Source organism: Ambystoma mexicanum, chromosome 1q, assembly GCF_040938575.1.
Source record: "Ambystoma mexicanum isolate Mex_15411 chromosome 1q, UKY_AmexF1_1, whole genome shotgun sequence".
NCBI lineage: Eukaryota > Metazoa > Chordata > Amphibia > Caudata > Ambystomatidae > Ambystoma > Ambystoma mexicanum.
Window position 1 is genome coordinate 1,443,027,947 of NC_090922.1, and position 15,381 is coordinate 1,443,043,327.

The 15,381-nt window shown below is 47.2% G+C and overlaps 1 protein-coding gene across 3 annotated transcripts in view; it reads right to left on the minus strand.

Moving 5' to 3' along the window:
* ERI3 (ERI1 exoribonuclease family member 3) overlaps positions 1-15,381 on the minus strand; it is a 2,288,738-nt gene that overhangs the window by 1,169,468 nt on the left and 1,103,889 nt on the right. For all 3 annotated transcript variants that reach the window (XM_069642321.1, XM_069642319.1, XM_069642320.1), the window contains one exon: positions 3,328-3,400. In XM_069642321.1, coding sequence (XP_069498422.1) covers positions 3,328-3,400 — 73 coding nt within the window. The remainder of the gene's footprint in view (positions 1-3,327; positions 3,401-15,381) is intronic.

Genomic DNA, 15,381 nt, shown 5'->3' on the forward strand with positions numbered 1-15,381 from the left:
AGTTGGTCTTCAGACCACCTCCTCTCAAAATAAAATGCATGGCAAGGACGGTGGCTGCACAGCGCGACCTCGTTATTGGCATTTTTTTGTGTGAAGATATGACTGTCTGCTACGCAGCGGAGCACTGGAAACAGTCAGATCTTTTTAAAAATAAAAAAGTCAACAACGAGGTAGCCTGGCGGCCAAACAGTGCTGTGCACCGACACCAAGGTCTCTGCAGCTGCTTTTGGCCTATTACTCTGCTGCAGACAGAAGACTAAAGAGCCCCAGTGCTGAAAAAAGAGTGCTGGTGTTGGCCACCAGCAAACAACGGCACACATTAAGCACTGTATATATGTACACAGCAAGCCACACACTATCATCATGCTTCCACTCCACCATCCCCAGCGCTGGACGAACACCAGCCCCGATAGTATGTGCAATATGCATTACAAAGCTTCCACTAACCCAGCCTCAGCATGCACCAACAACAGGTTTCATTTTTCTTTTATTGTAATATAGTCAAAATAACAAAAAGTCAAATTTGACTTTTCACATACAGTATAATATACCTTTAAAACACCATACTGATACAGTTAACTTATTCAGATAAAAGAACACAGTTTTGTTTAAATCATACATATGAGTTCAGCATATTCATATCTCTCAGAACTTTTACCACCTCCACAGTAAGAAAAACCTCATTTCCCGAGGACAATCTATTCCAGAAACAGTCATTCTCTATCCACCAGGGGTGGTGCACACATCTAGCCAACCTTTCCCTTCTTAGTTCAGCAGTACCCACACAATCATTCATCAAGTGTCTTAGAGTTTGCTTCTTATATACATCACATCTTTGGCAGTTTGTACTTACGGTCTCATCTACGTCCATGATGCTCTGAATTTCCAACGTAGGAAGTAAATTTAGCCAAAACCTTAAGAACTCTTCTCTTATGGCTTTATCCGGAAATTTGACTAGGTACCTCGGTCTCCACCCTTTTGGTTTATCTATATTTGTGTGCAAGGCATAAACCCTATATTTTCTCATTGTAGTTATTGTACAAATCCAATCCATTCTCCTAAGGAGTGGTTTAGCCTTCATTGGATTTTGAGTTCATATCTTTTCAGAACATTCTCCTTCAGTAAGAATAGTGGCACAGTCGCTTTGTAGATTTTTTAAATACAAATTGGAGAGGCCATTATATCTCCACCCAAACAAATGGGAAAGAAGCACACTCCAAAATGAATGCCTACCCCCAGTACTATGCGTGTAGGCACTACATCTTAAAGAAAAGTGCATGTAAGAGAAGGAAACCGAAGCTCCTACCCTCAAAGACTGTCCCTCACAGGGCACAAAGGAGGTGCCCTTCAAAACGGCTTCCTAACGTTCCAGCGCTTCTAGTTTCATAATAGTCGTCACGTTGCATATCACAACAAAAGTGGAGAATGGGTGACCAACGAAAAAGGGCAAGGTAGAGTGGAGCATATATTCAAAACAATTACAAAGTAGCGTGTGAGCCCCTCTACTGAGCACAAACATGGGTCAAATACCGTCATATGGAATTCCTTCACCCAGGCGGGTCTACAACCAAGTTTTAGCTAACTGCACACTTCACAGAGGAGAAATATCCATTTGCATATCAGTCTTTGTCCCACCCACAAGGCCAGTCTAGCACTGAAATGCTAGGTAATTCTCCTCTGAACAAGAGTACTATCAGAAACCCCAGACAAGTGTTTCAGGCTTTTTGAGCATCCTCAGTGAGGTGAAACTAACATCTCTAAAACACAGTGAGCAAGGGGTCCACACGTTTGCATTACCCTGGAATACTTAGGGTGAAACCCCAAGTTTTACAAAATTACAAAATAGTGTGGGAGTCCCTCTACTGAGAACGAACATGGGTCAAATACCCTGTTCTATGGAATTTCATTCACCAAGGAGGCTCTACAACCACATATTAGCTCACTGCACCCTTCACAGAACCAGCACCGAAATGTTCAGAGGAGAATTGCCTTCCATTTCGGTGTTGGACTGCCCTTGTGGGTAGGACAAAGACTGATATGCAAATGGACATTTCTCCTCTCAAGGGTGCAGTGAGCTAAAACCTGGTTGTAGACCCTCCTGAGTGAAAGAAATTCCATATAACAGTTCATTCTCAGTAGAGGGGCTCCCACACTCCTCTGTAATTCTGTTCCAAAGATAGTTCTTGCAAACAAGCTATGTTTCTTTGGGATGGTAGGCGGCTGGCAAAAACGGGTTAGGGACTGGCAAACTGATGAATTCTTGTAAACAAAGTCCATTTTGAGGAACAAGAGGAGACAATATTGGATCTTGGGTAGGAACAAGCCAATGTATTCCTAAAAGATATTTCATAGGAACGTGTTGATGAACACACCCACCTCATGGTGGCAGTTTCACTGGATATGTTGAAACTTCATTTCACTGCGTTTGTTTGGAGGCGTGGGGTAAGAGGACATATATTGTTGATTTTTGTGGTGTGGGATGTGAGAGGCATGTTTGGGGAAAAATTCCATGGAAAACTTGTGAAATTCCCCTCGAAACGAGGTGACCCAGATCCTGTGCTGCTATAAAATGTCAGAGAGATCTGTTGCACGGCCAATACACCTGAAATAATAAAACACACACTGACAATGATTTAGAAACCCTGGATGAGTGACTCAGAGCCATCCAGGACGACAGGCCAGATCATGAAAGGAACTGCAGATGGGGCATAGATTGGTTACATTTTACTCTTAGGCTGTGAGACCCCATCTAACAGGGATGGGACAGTGAACAGACTGGTGTGGTGGTCCACTATCACACATTCCAGGGACTAAGGCAGTGCATGTCTTAAACTATTGTTTCACTTCATCACTAGCAGACTGCAAAGGCACCTGTACAAAGCAAGAACTGTTCTCAGATCAAACCTCTGTAAAAACAATGAAGGAGCAAATGAATTGCCAAGCAGATCCAGGGCAGCAATATTATCTGAGACCATAAGGAAAGTAGCCCAGTCTCCAAGTCCTTCAAATTCACAAAAACCTGCAAAAGAGCCCTCCTCTTCCCTCCCCTCCCAGTTCAGAATATTGAAGCCTCCATATTATTGAGCTCAGAGTCCAAGGCACATCAAGATATACGGATCATCTGCATTAAAATGTGTTGCTAGCAGGTCACAGAACACACTGCATGGAGTACAGGAAGACTATTACAGGGCACACAATAGGAAGAAGTCAGACGAAGGAAGAGCTACTAATTTACATGCAAATGAGGAAACTGGATAATATTACACACAAGGGACATGGGGAGAGGGGTGGGCGATGAAGGACCTACGGCGCTCAAAGGCACAGTACCTTTTTCAGATTAATCCACTGTTTGAAGTAATCGGCGACCTGCAGTCCTAAGTACTCACACTGCCCCGGTAGCCTGCAAGAGGAGAGGGAGAAAAGGTTTCATTACATATTAGCACAGACAGCGAATCATCAGCTCATGTGTGTGCCTACGATTCCCCCATTCTGCAACCCTCCTCACCCTCAACACAAAACCCCAGCAGTCGTAGTGTTTGCAACTCACTGACCATTCAGCTTCACTTGCCACCCTCAACACAAACCCCCGTCACCATGCCTAGCGTCTTCTACTCACGGACCATTCAGCGTCACTTGCCACCCTCAACACAAACCCCCGCCACCATGCCTAGTGTCTTCCACTCACGGACCATTCAGCGTCACTTGCCACGCTCAACACAAACCCCCGCCACCATGCCTAGTGTCTTCCACTCACGGACCATTCAGCGTCACTTGCCACCCTCAACACAAACCCCGCCACCATGCCTAGTGTCTTCCACTCACGGACCATTCAGCGTCACTTGCCACCATCAACACAAACCCCCGCCACCATGCCTAGTTTCTTCCACTCACAGACCATTCAGCGTCACTTGCCACGCTCAACACAAACCCCCGCCACCATGCCTAGCGTCTTCTACTCACGGACCATTCAGCGTCACTTGCCACCCTCAACACAAACCCCCGCCACCATGCCTAGTGTCTTCCACTCACGGACCATTCAGCGTCACTTGCCACCCTCAACACAAACCCCCGCTACCATGCCTAGTGTCTTCCACTCACGGACCATTCAGCGTCACTTGCCACCATCAACACAAACCCCCGCCACCATGCCTAGTGTCTTCTACTCACGGACCATTCAGTGTCACTTGCCACGCTCAACACAAACCCCCGCCACCATGCCTAGTGTCTTCCACTCACGGACCATTCAGCGTCACTTGCCACCCTCAACAAAAACCCCCGCCACCATGCCTAGTGTCTTCCACTCACAGACTATTTAGCGTCACTTCCCATTAGTGAAAACGGGCAACAGAAACAATTCAGAACAGTACCGCTGCAAACACTAAACGACTGCTGTGAGACACTTCATTGCTTAAAAATAGTGCACAAAACTACAAAGGTCTTGAAAGAAATAAGCTTCATTGCCGCCTGCCGCCTCTCTCCTCTCAGTCATACAGTTAGTTGCAGACCCACTACAAGGCACCTGGCAGTATACAACCTCTCTTCGCCATTGGCTGCAGAAAGATCTGTACACTGAATGCCAGGAGTACCTGATGCCATCTTCTGCTGCTGCTTTCCCCAAGACTGTACGAGGAACTGCTCACTGACGACAACTCAAGCCAGCGCCGCAAAGGACCAGGCGGGGGCAGGTAACCTGTGCCCCATGGCTGACAGGTCGGGGAGAGCACGGGGCAGCCCGAACACAGGTGCACTCCCCATGTCTCTCTGAGGACAGCCACTCTGTCGCCAACCTGAACAGGAAGAATGAAGGGCAACGTGAAAGCAACACCTTGCCCATCCCCACAAAGAGGTGCTAAGCACCGGAGGTAGGAAAGTCAGGAAATAGGCAGGGACCAACTAAGCCAAGCACCACAGGGAGCGGAAGCCATCAGCGACAGACAGCCGGGGGGCTGGCAACACAGCCCCCCACACAGGCACAACAAAGACCCAGGGCCAGCCCCTGGGTCCAATATAAGGGACCCTGCACAGGGACCCAAGCAAAAGAGTACACTGCGCATGCAGAGTCTCCCTATTCTTTTTCCCAGAACCCTCCCACCCTAGCAAAAAGGGAGAGAAGAAATAGAATAAATACAGGATACCTTATGGTGGCCACACTGTTGTGGGTCAAGGAAGGAGGCACGTGTCATAGGGGGCAACAACCTCAGGACTCGGTGCCCAAAAGTACAGCATATTATGGTTACTGTAATTATGATTATGTTTGTTATCACCATAATTTGTGCAATAAAATCCGACTGCCTTTTATTGCCAACACTTACCCTATGTCTCGTGTACTACCTGGGTGGGGAAATAGTTGTGTTACACCCAGGCTTGTGTTTTCTCCTTTTGTTTGCGTATGGGTCCACTGGTTACTACCTGCTGCAACAGACTGGCCAGTAGGTGCACATGCAGCTGCTTATTACCCAGTTTCATCAGCTCAAATCCATATTACTGATCACACATTAGAAAAGCTTGGGGCACTAATCACCATGGCGAAATGCGCACGCCACTAGATTTCGTACTGGATCCTGTGCAGAGAACCGCCCCACACCGTAACTGAGCTGCAGTGAAGCGCCCCATACTGGCCCTGTGCTAGAGAAAAGCACCAGAAAGTAACCTCATGCTGCTGAGAAGCATACGGTACAGGCCATGTGCTGTGGAGAAGCACCCAGTACTGACACCACACTGCAGAGTAGCACGTGTAATGTACCTGAGCTGATGATAGGCATGCCATATTGGGCCGCAGCAGATAGGCCCATTCAGAAAGGTGGACTGTCCTGGCCCCACTGCAAAGAGGCCCAAGGTGCTGGCCCCGCTGCAGAGAGGTGCATCGCCCAGCCCTGCTCCAAAGAAGCGCACCATATGGCCCGCTGCAGAGGCGCGCACCATAATGGCCCTGCTGCCGAGAAGCACAACAAAATGGCCCTGCTGCCGAGAGGCACAACAAAATGGCCCTGCTGCCGAGAGGCACAACAAAATGGCCCTGCTGCCGAGAGGCACAACAAAATGGCCCTGCTGCAGGAAAGCACCACATACTAACCTCAAACACATACTAACGTCAAATGTATTTTGTATTTCATTTTAATGTATAGAGCGTCTTCGCGAAGGCGCTGTCCAAAAAGAACAAGAACGGTACAACAAATCAAGTACTGATTTTAAAAAAAAAATTGTTACGCAATATTTAGGAAGTTGATCGCGAATTAAGACGATGCGCTTTTTGGCAGGCAGCGAAATATGTGAAGGGGGGGATACACAGATATCAGGAGGGAGAGCATTCCAAGACTTGGGGGCTGGAAGAAAGAAAGAGCGAAAACATGAAGGTGCACAGGGGGATCTAGGGTGGTAAGCAGATGAAGGTGCTGAGAGCGGAGAAAGTGTAAGGGAGAATAAGGTGAGATAAGGGAAGCAAAAAAAGAGGAGCAAGGCCATGATAGCACTTGAAGACTCTACAAAGAAAATGAAAGAGGCGAGAGTCATGGGAAGGAGAGAGGCAGAGCTAAGTGAAGACCTAATAGAAGATCGAGGACGAAGTAGAAAAGGTGTCGAATTGCAGAGTTAAATGCGAACGGAGGGGAGTGAGAACCAAGAGTAAAGCAGAACAGTAGTCAAGTCAGGAAAAAATACAGAAAGTAATAAGACGCTTTGCAGCATGGAAGGAGAGATAGGGGCACAATTTTCGTACTGTGAAGGCATCATGAGTAAGACATAGATGGATTCAAAACAGTCATTTATTAACTCAAATGTCAGGCTGTTAAAAGCCCTAATTTAGCCTACCTGAATGAAACGAAGGATCAAAGATTTCAACTTAAAAGTCTGTCGGTGTCCAAAAGCTGTGCTTGCCCTCACAATTGAAGCTAAACAATGTGTAGGGATGTCAATAATCAAAGAAATGGTGATCAACAAAGTTCCAAGCTTCTTCCAGCTCTTACCTTCTTCCTCAGCGCCCTTTCCCCAAGTTCAAGGAAGTTCCACAAAAAGTCGCAGAATTACCTCTCCCCCTTTCAAGGTTATGCAGTTCCACACAATCCTCAGGGTTCCCTTCTCAAGTTCTAATCCGCACAGTTCAAGGGAAAATTGTCTCAAGACTTATTCTCTAGACAATAAGTATAGCTCCTCATGTATCAGATCTCCCTTTGCCAAGACTTCGTCTTTACCAGTTATACTAATTTCAGACTTTCAAACAAAAGATTTAACACCACTCAATGTCAGCTTGACTATGTTGCTGGATTGCCTCATCCATTCTCTGCCAGTGGCTATTGTTGGTTTACTCGATGATGTCTTTTGGCTCTCACAGGCCAGGACGCACTGGTCTAGGCGCAGTTGTCAGATCACATGTCCACACACCACAGGACCACACACCATAGGTCGCGCAACCAGGATACCTCTCTTTGTTGGCCTCTTGGCTTTATGGACATTGACACTTCTCTTGCTTCTCCTCGGTAGCCTCCTGGCTCTACCAGAGTATGTCACACACCTCCTACCAGTCTTTGGCCTTGCCGCACTGCATCTACCTGTAAAGTTCACTTTGTGGTGGTTTTACTCCTATCCCATCTTTCTATGACGCTCTTTTACACTTGTGCTTTTTCTGTTCAACAAGCTTGTTTGCAAGATTTCATTCTGTTTGGTGTTCACCAGACATTCAATGTGCCTAATTTCAAGTTTCATTCAGTTCGGTGTTAAACAAATGCTTAATATGCTCAATTTCAAGTTCCCATTTGGTGCGGTATTCAATATGCATCTAGCACGTTTATTTTCAGGTTTTTGCTTCAGTTCGGGAAAGTGTTTACCTCTCCGCCACCCGATAGGAACGCCCCTGGCTACCGAGTGCCTCTCCCGACGCTCACCGGTCTTTGGCATAGTTCGCAGTGGCTCCTGCTACTTCTTCCAGTCCCGCTTGGTGGTGGGCCAGGTGGTGCAAGCCTGTTCAAGGTTATTTGGTGTACGTAAATGTCACTAGGGGCCTTCAGGAAAGGACCAGGGGGACAGAACCACAATGTACCTGGTGCTTGAGATGTTCTTGATGCTTGACAGTGTCGAGTTGGTTCCAAGATGCTTTGCAGCTCCTGCGACAGAGTTCAAGACGGGAGACAGCTGCGCGTATCAGGCGGCAAGCAGTTCGGCAAGCGAGGTTGGACGGACGGACGGCTACATGCTAGCCTAAACGGCAGCTCGGGATCAAGAATCGTCTCTGTGCTAGTTGGCGGTTCTGGAAAGCTGGACGAGGCGTCTCGGATGGCTTTAGTGACTGCATCGTGACATGTCAGTGGTGCAGCCGGTCACAGTTCAAGGGCTCGACTGCCTCGAAAATGTCCTTAAAAGATGCATGCTGGTTGATGCATGTTTGTCACTACTCTTAGCTTCTTCGTAGTGCTTGTGGCATCCTTTCAAGGCAGACGATCAAAGCTGAGGAGAGGGCTTGCAGGCAACAGACACATCCTTTGTTCAGAGACTCTCTGGCACTTCACACCTAGGAAGCTTGCTGGCAGAACCTAGCAGGAAATGCTCTGTGCTGGCTGGGTACCAGTCTGGAGCTGCTGGACGGGTCCTCTGAGTCTGGTATCGCCCTCTTTTCCCTGGGAGATGTTTAGGGGAGGGATCTTGCTTCCCTCTTGGAAATCCTGGCCTTTCGTCATTGGTGGAAGCTATAAGGTAGACTATCCCTTCAGCCTGGATCCAAATGAATCCTTCTTATTCCTTTCAAAGTCATCGGATGATCTAGTAAGTGAGTGGCTCAGCCCTCTTTTAAAGCCAAATGGGCCACAGTGATTGGTGCAGGCTAAACCTACCTTAAGGAACCAATCCGGGGTCCCACCAAAAATCTTCTGTTATGCGTGAGGTCAGGACCAGAGTGCTTTGCAACAGGAAAGGTAAGGGGTGACACCATTTGCTCCTAAATCACACCCATCTTCCCGTCAGTTGTAGATCAAAGTGTTTCTCTGGTTAACTGAGCCCTCTGTGACTCTTGGTCAAAGCGCAGGTCTCCCTTGAGGTTTGTGATGAGAGCAGACTTTGTCTCCCTTAAATCACATACTTCTTCCTCTGAAAGGGGTCTACTCTGCAGGGGTTGCCTACGGTAAACGGTGGACCCAGAAATGCCATTCACTGTCCTTCATAAAGAGGGGTGGGAACTAGCTTCAAGATGACAAATTGCCTATGAAAGAGGCATTAGCGTTCCTGCCCATTGATAAGTTCTGTGACCAGACCTATTTGGAGGCCTGCTTCAATTAACTCTCATCGGGATGCGCCGCAACCACACAGAACTTGAACAATCAGTGCGGATCCAGAGAACCTTTGATATTTAATTAGGCTGGCCATGAGAGGAGGAAAAAGCTGTTGCCCTTCTCCTCTGGATGTTTTTGCGCACTCCTCGCTGTCACCTGTCAAATAAATATGACAGGGAGGATTGCGCCTGTAGGCTGTGTCCCCTTGAGTACACTGGACTATGGGTTTGTTGTGCAGCGAGCATTAGAAAATGTGTGTAGATTAGCCCCACACATTTTCAGAGGTTCATCTCCCATCATTCCATTTCCCAAAACTCATCAATGAAAGCCAAAGGCTAGTGCACACTCCCCGTGCGGATGGTCAAATCCCTCACATATACCCTCTAGTTTCTCACAGTACATTGAATATAAGCAAGCGACAGGTGCGGGCCATCAGAGTGAGGTTAATGTTAGTGATGGGTCCAAAATGACCCCAAGATTGTGGGCAGAGGACACAAATGTTGGAGAGAGAGAGAGAGGGGAAAAGCAGATGCCTGAGGGAGTTGTGGGGTGGGGATAGTGGAAGAAATTAAGAAAGTAAGAGTGCATCTAAGTTTGGGCAGCAGGAAAGAAGGCTGAAACAGATGCATGAAGAGAATCAGAAAATGTTGAGAAGGAGAAAAAGATTTGCGAATCATCTCCTTAGAAATGAGAGCAAAGATTGAACGATTCAATGATCAAGAAGAACAGAGTGTAGATAGAGAAAAGTCAAGGGCCCAGTATCAAAACTTGAGGGACACTGTATTGGAGATGTTGGGGAGGGGAGGGTTGCCTGGCCTAGGATATGGAGAAGGAATGATTGGAAAGATGAGATCGGAACCACTGAATGATGGAAGTAGACCGAACTAGTGGAGAAAGTGAGGAAAGTAAAGTGGGGTGGGTGACCGTATCAAAAGCTGCTGGTAGGTCAAGGAAGATGAGAATAGACAATGATTTAGTGAGACGTTGTGGTAAGTCAGAAAAAGTAGTCAGACAAAGGGGTGGCATTTCAACTCAAGGTTTTATTCATACAACTAAAGGGATTACCCTACCTAACTGAATTCTAACTCGGGTGCTTGTCGTCAGGGTGGTTGTGAAACTAAAAAATCCCTTTGCCCAGAAACTATCCTTCTCTGACCCTACCATTAACAAACGGTATTCAGCAAACAAAAAAAGGTAACTAGGAGAATAGCTCCCTACTCCTGGGTCAATTGGTTCAACCTGAAGGGCTGACTTCCAAGAGCCTCTGGCAATAACTTTGAGAAGTCCTTATAACTACTCCCATGGATTTCTCTGGGCGTGTCTAAATGTCCATCAATTGTTCTTCTTCAGTGATATATATTTACATTACACAGCCCGCGGTAGCGGGCGTGTAGTTATGGTAACGTTGCTAAACTCATAGGAAGACCACTTTTTCGACAGTTTATAACTTCGCTCCCCCTGGAGGAATTGTCAGCAAACTTTGCAAATAAAGTATATGGCCGGCTCTGAATTTTTCATTCAGGGGGTCCAAAGTTATAGGGGGGGGGTCCCACATTTTTTTTTCTCCATAGACTGAATGGGGAAAAAACTTTGCGCACGGCAACAGGCCGAACAGCTGGATGGATTTTCACCAAATTGCCAGGAGCAGCAGGGGCTTGGGTAAGAAAGTGTGCTTGTGAGTGTTTGGTGGAAATCCGACCAGTACTTTTTGTTGCAAAGAACTAAAATGTATGTCGCAAAAGATTAGTGATATCTGGGTCCATCCGCGGACTCATTTCACTGTTCGCTCCGCGGGCCAAAGTTCCATTGGCCTGCAGTATGCTGCAATGTCGCCCAACATTGGACGCGGCTGGTGATTGGCTGGAGGGAAGTGTGCTGTGCGTCAAAGGTTTGGGGAAACGCTGCCATTGTGTATCGGAGGATAGTGTTGTGGTGTGTGTGGCAAGGCTCTATGCCATTGTGTGCATGGCTGGGCCTCTTGTAAGTAGCAGTGATGCGCACTAAAATTAATCATATCTAGCTCCGCTCCGGCGTCCCATTTCCCTGTTCACTGCACAGTCAAAATTTTGATTGCACTACAGTGTGCGGTGACGGGATGTGTATCAAAAATGTTCCATGACGGCAGTATGTTGTATCGGAGGACAATGCGGCAGCTGTCAAGGGTTTTGACCCATGTTGAATCAATAGACTGGGTAGATGTGGGGATGAGCTGTCGCCGCCCACATTTGCGCTAGAATCCTGGAGAACCGCGCAGTTTTGCGCTCAGCAAAACGGTCCCCTGACCTGCCACCCACCAGTACGAACGTGATAGGCCAGGAGTGCCATGAGTGAAGAGTGTGCCAAAGGAAAAACAGCAGTGCCAGTGGCTAAAATAAAAAAAAAAACACTTTGAAATCACCTTTCTGACTGTGATTCTGAGCTTTCCAACAAGCTCTGACCCGGCTTGCCACTCCTCATAATACCTCCGTAATTGTGCTCGACGCACACGACAATTTGCCGCGATTTGACATTTTGCTTAATTTCAGCCACGTGTATAAAGATTTGTCCTTGCTTTCCTTTGCTGAAATTCGTTTGCAACCTGACAATTATTCATAGAGCATTGCTAAAGTGATCCTGAACTAATACAAAGTAGCTATCACCTACCCTGAACCTCCTATCGGGAATTAAAAGCATTTTTCGCATATTGTTCACTTATTTGCAACCACTTCAAAGTATATTGCCTGTGTTTAAGACTCCTACCTGTTTTCCTCTAAGCTTGCTAGGGGGGAACTGAATTATATTTGATTGAATTCCTGAGAACTGTGTGCTTTCCTTCCATCGCTTTACCTTGCATAAAGGGGGTGGGGGGGTGAATTGTCAAAGAAAAGTGAATACATTGTCTTTTGTTGAAGTCATATCAAGTACTGCATTTTCATTCATCATTGCATTGTCCTTGAAGCCATAAAAGCATTCTCAGCTACTTTATCCTCTCTATATCACTTCGAAGCCATCAAAAAGAGTGTACCACTGTAACATTATCCATTGTTGATCAACATCATATTCTTAAGTGTGCTATCCAATATTAATTTATTATAAAAGTGTGATATGGGATACATTACTCACCGTAATCGTATTTCTGATGCTTATATCTGCTTAGATTCACATGCTGTGCATAGGCCGACATCTAGTGGAAGCTGCGGAGTATTACAGTTTGTTTTTCAAAACTCAAAAATGGGTGTCGACACAGGGCTTGCCAGTAATACTATCCCTAGTGTGACGTCCACTGTACCCAAGATCCCTCACGCGTCTAACTTTCAAATAAACCTTTTAAAATTGCAAAAAAAACCTACTTCGTGGCTCAGCGGGGTCAGGGGGATTCTGAGAGAGGGGTGTTATATAAGGGTTGTCATACAGAGTAAACGAACTGGACATAAAAATACATCAATAAGGGCTTCCATCAGCATCCCAGACTAGGCATTGACTTAGCTGTAGTGTTGAATTGAAGTTGCTTACAAAGTGGGGGCTCGTCCGGGATTCTGGATTAGAACTACCACTTGTGCAGCTTAATACAGTGTGCCAACTGACCGGATACACATATCCGGTTAGATCTACACTGTGAAAGCACCACTCAAAGGAACGCTCTAAGGAAACGGTCTGTTTTGCAAAATAAAATACAAACTTCTGTAAGTCAGGAAGGAACTCAAATTGCAGAATGAGGACACTGGTAGACATCCAAATAGCCAGAGAGCACTTCTTACATAAGCTATTTGTGAGAGGTGAATGGACTGAGCAGGGCCAGGATGCGTGGTTGCAGGCAATCACACAACAGGTCACTGCAACTGGGTTAGATATCTGGAGAGATCAGGGTCCCCTACATGTGGCCCTGAGTGAACTATACATGGCTCCTAAAGCTAAAGATGAACACGACAAGATGGTTAGGATAGCGGCATATTTGTATCTATATTTGGGAGCCATGCAGGACAAATGTGCTGAAGGCCAAGATCTGGCAAATAAGCAACAGATCGCGTTAGAGAAGGCCCAATCCGACCTGATCTCTTCTGAGCAGAGGATGCACAGAAGCCAGGAGTCAGAAAATGAAAGCAGACAGTATCTCATTAAAATCAAAGAGGACATGTGTATCCTGCAACAGGAAAAGTCTGACCAGGATACCAGATTTCTGGCCTTGCAGAAGGAGTACCAAGAAGGTTTGGACTCCCTACTGCAGAGCCAGAAAAAGCAGGAGCAACAATTAGATTTCAATAGGGCATGTGCCGAGCAGGTAGTTACCCTGCAAAGCCACCTAGATAGGCAAAAGGCAGAGAGCAATAAACTGATCCTGAAAGACCTGGATACCCAGGCAGAGTTTGATCAGGAGCACCAGAAAGCTGGTGCCTTTCAAAGGCAAAGGGACGACCTGGCGGCACAGATGCAGACTCTTAGTCAGGAAAGGGACACCTTAGGCCAGGAAGTCTACCATTTAAAAAGAAAAAGTGAAGAAAATCACTTGGCCCTCCACGGGCTGGGTGACCTCCAAAAAGAGCATCAGAACTTGTTAGAGCACACCAGGAGGGTGGAAGAGGCGCTGGCAAGAAAGGAGCAGGCCAGTAGGGATGGGACTCAGGAGGTAACCCTCCTGCAGCAAAGACTGGCCCAGTACTCCAGGACCAATCAGGAGGCACAGAGAGAGAATGAGGCTCTCTGTCAGCACAATGATAGGCTCCAGCGACATGTAGCCATGCAGGAGAGACTGATAGAGTCTAGTAAGGCCTTAACTGAGGAACTGAAAGCGCAGGCCCTTGCATTGCAACAGGGAGCAGGGGCTGATAGAGATGAGGTTCGCTGGGAAAGGGAAACGCCCGAGCATAACCTCAGGAGCCCTAGTACCAGAGGCCTTCATCTCTCCCAGTCCCTGGGCTCTGCCACCCCCATGTCCCCTGGCGCACAGGGCCACAGGGATGGCAGATTACTATCCAGCCAAAAGGATGGGGCTCATAGGCCAGTACCACCCAGGAATGGATGTGCGGGCATCCGGGTATGGGCACCTAAGTACAGTGCAATTTAGTGAGGAACCCCAGGAGAGTAGGCTCACTAAGGGCATCCTGAAAACCTCTGCCCAGTTAGGTCAGTGGGGGGGTACCAATCAAATCCTGGTAGCAAGGAGGGATCTGAAGACTCATCTGAGTGTCACAGGACACAGGAGACCAGGTCCCCACATTCTGCAAGCTATTCCCAGGCTTGCAGAATCCAGGAAAACCTGGAAGATCAGACGGGCACCTCTGAGAGCAGTGCTTCTGAATCAGAGGATGAATGGACCAGGGTTACCCGAACCAAAAAGGCCAATAAGGTGAAAAGGGCCTTGCTTAAGGACCCCTTAAAACAGATTAAGGCAATCAGGAGTGTTATCACGCCTTATCATAAGAACGCCAAGTATTCTGTTTGGGAACACTTGGAGCTCTATGGGCAAATGATGGAGACTTTCCATTTGAAGGACAGCAGTAGCTGCATCCAGTACGTCAAATGGACATTCTCCCCTGAATACTCCAGTTTCTTTGCGGGGCTGGAGGACCAAAACCATTCAAGATGGTCCACATATAGGGCAGCCATCTTGAAACATTTTTCTCTACATAGAAATCCCCAAGAGGCTCGCAAGGCATCCTACAATTTGCAATGTGGGGAGGATCAGGCCCCACAAGAATTCGTGCAAGAATTGAAGCGTGCCTTTGCACAGACCACCAGAAGGGTGCGCACGGACAGCAGAGAATTCATCAACACATTTTTCCATGCTCTTCCCAAGTACATAATGACCCAGCTCGTGAGAGATTTTCACGCGAAAAGATCTTTAGACTGCGTCATTGAGCAAACCACCCGGATCTATGAGGTGCAGAAGCCCATAGAAAATAAAAGTAATGCGCAGAAAAACCCCAAAACCAACAGCACACCTGCTGCTGCCAAGGTGGCAGAGGTAAAGGTTGCCCCCGTTTTAGATTTGGAGATGGGGGGGCCTAAAAACCTGCCTGCACCAAATAATTCACAGCCCAGAAGGCCCTCGGGCCAGTCACAGACAGGGAGTCGAGGAGGTAGTCTCACAAATGGGGTCCCTCGCTCCCCTGATTATGTAAGTCCCCGCTACAAGGGAAACCGACCCATA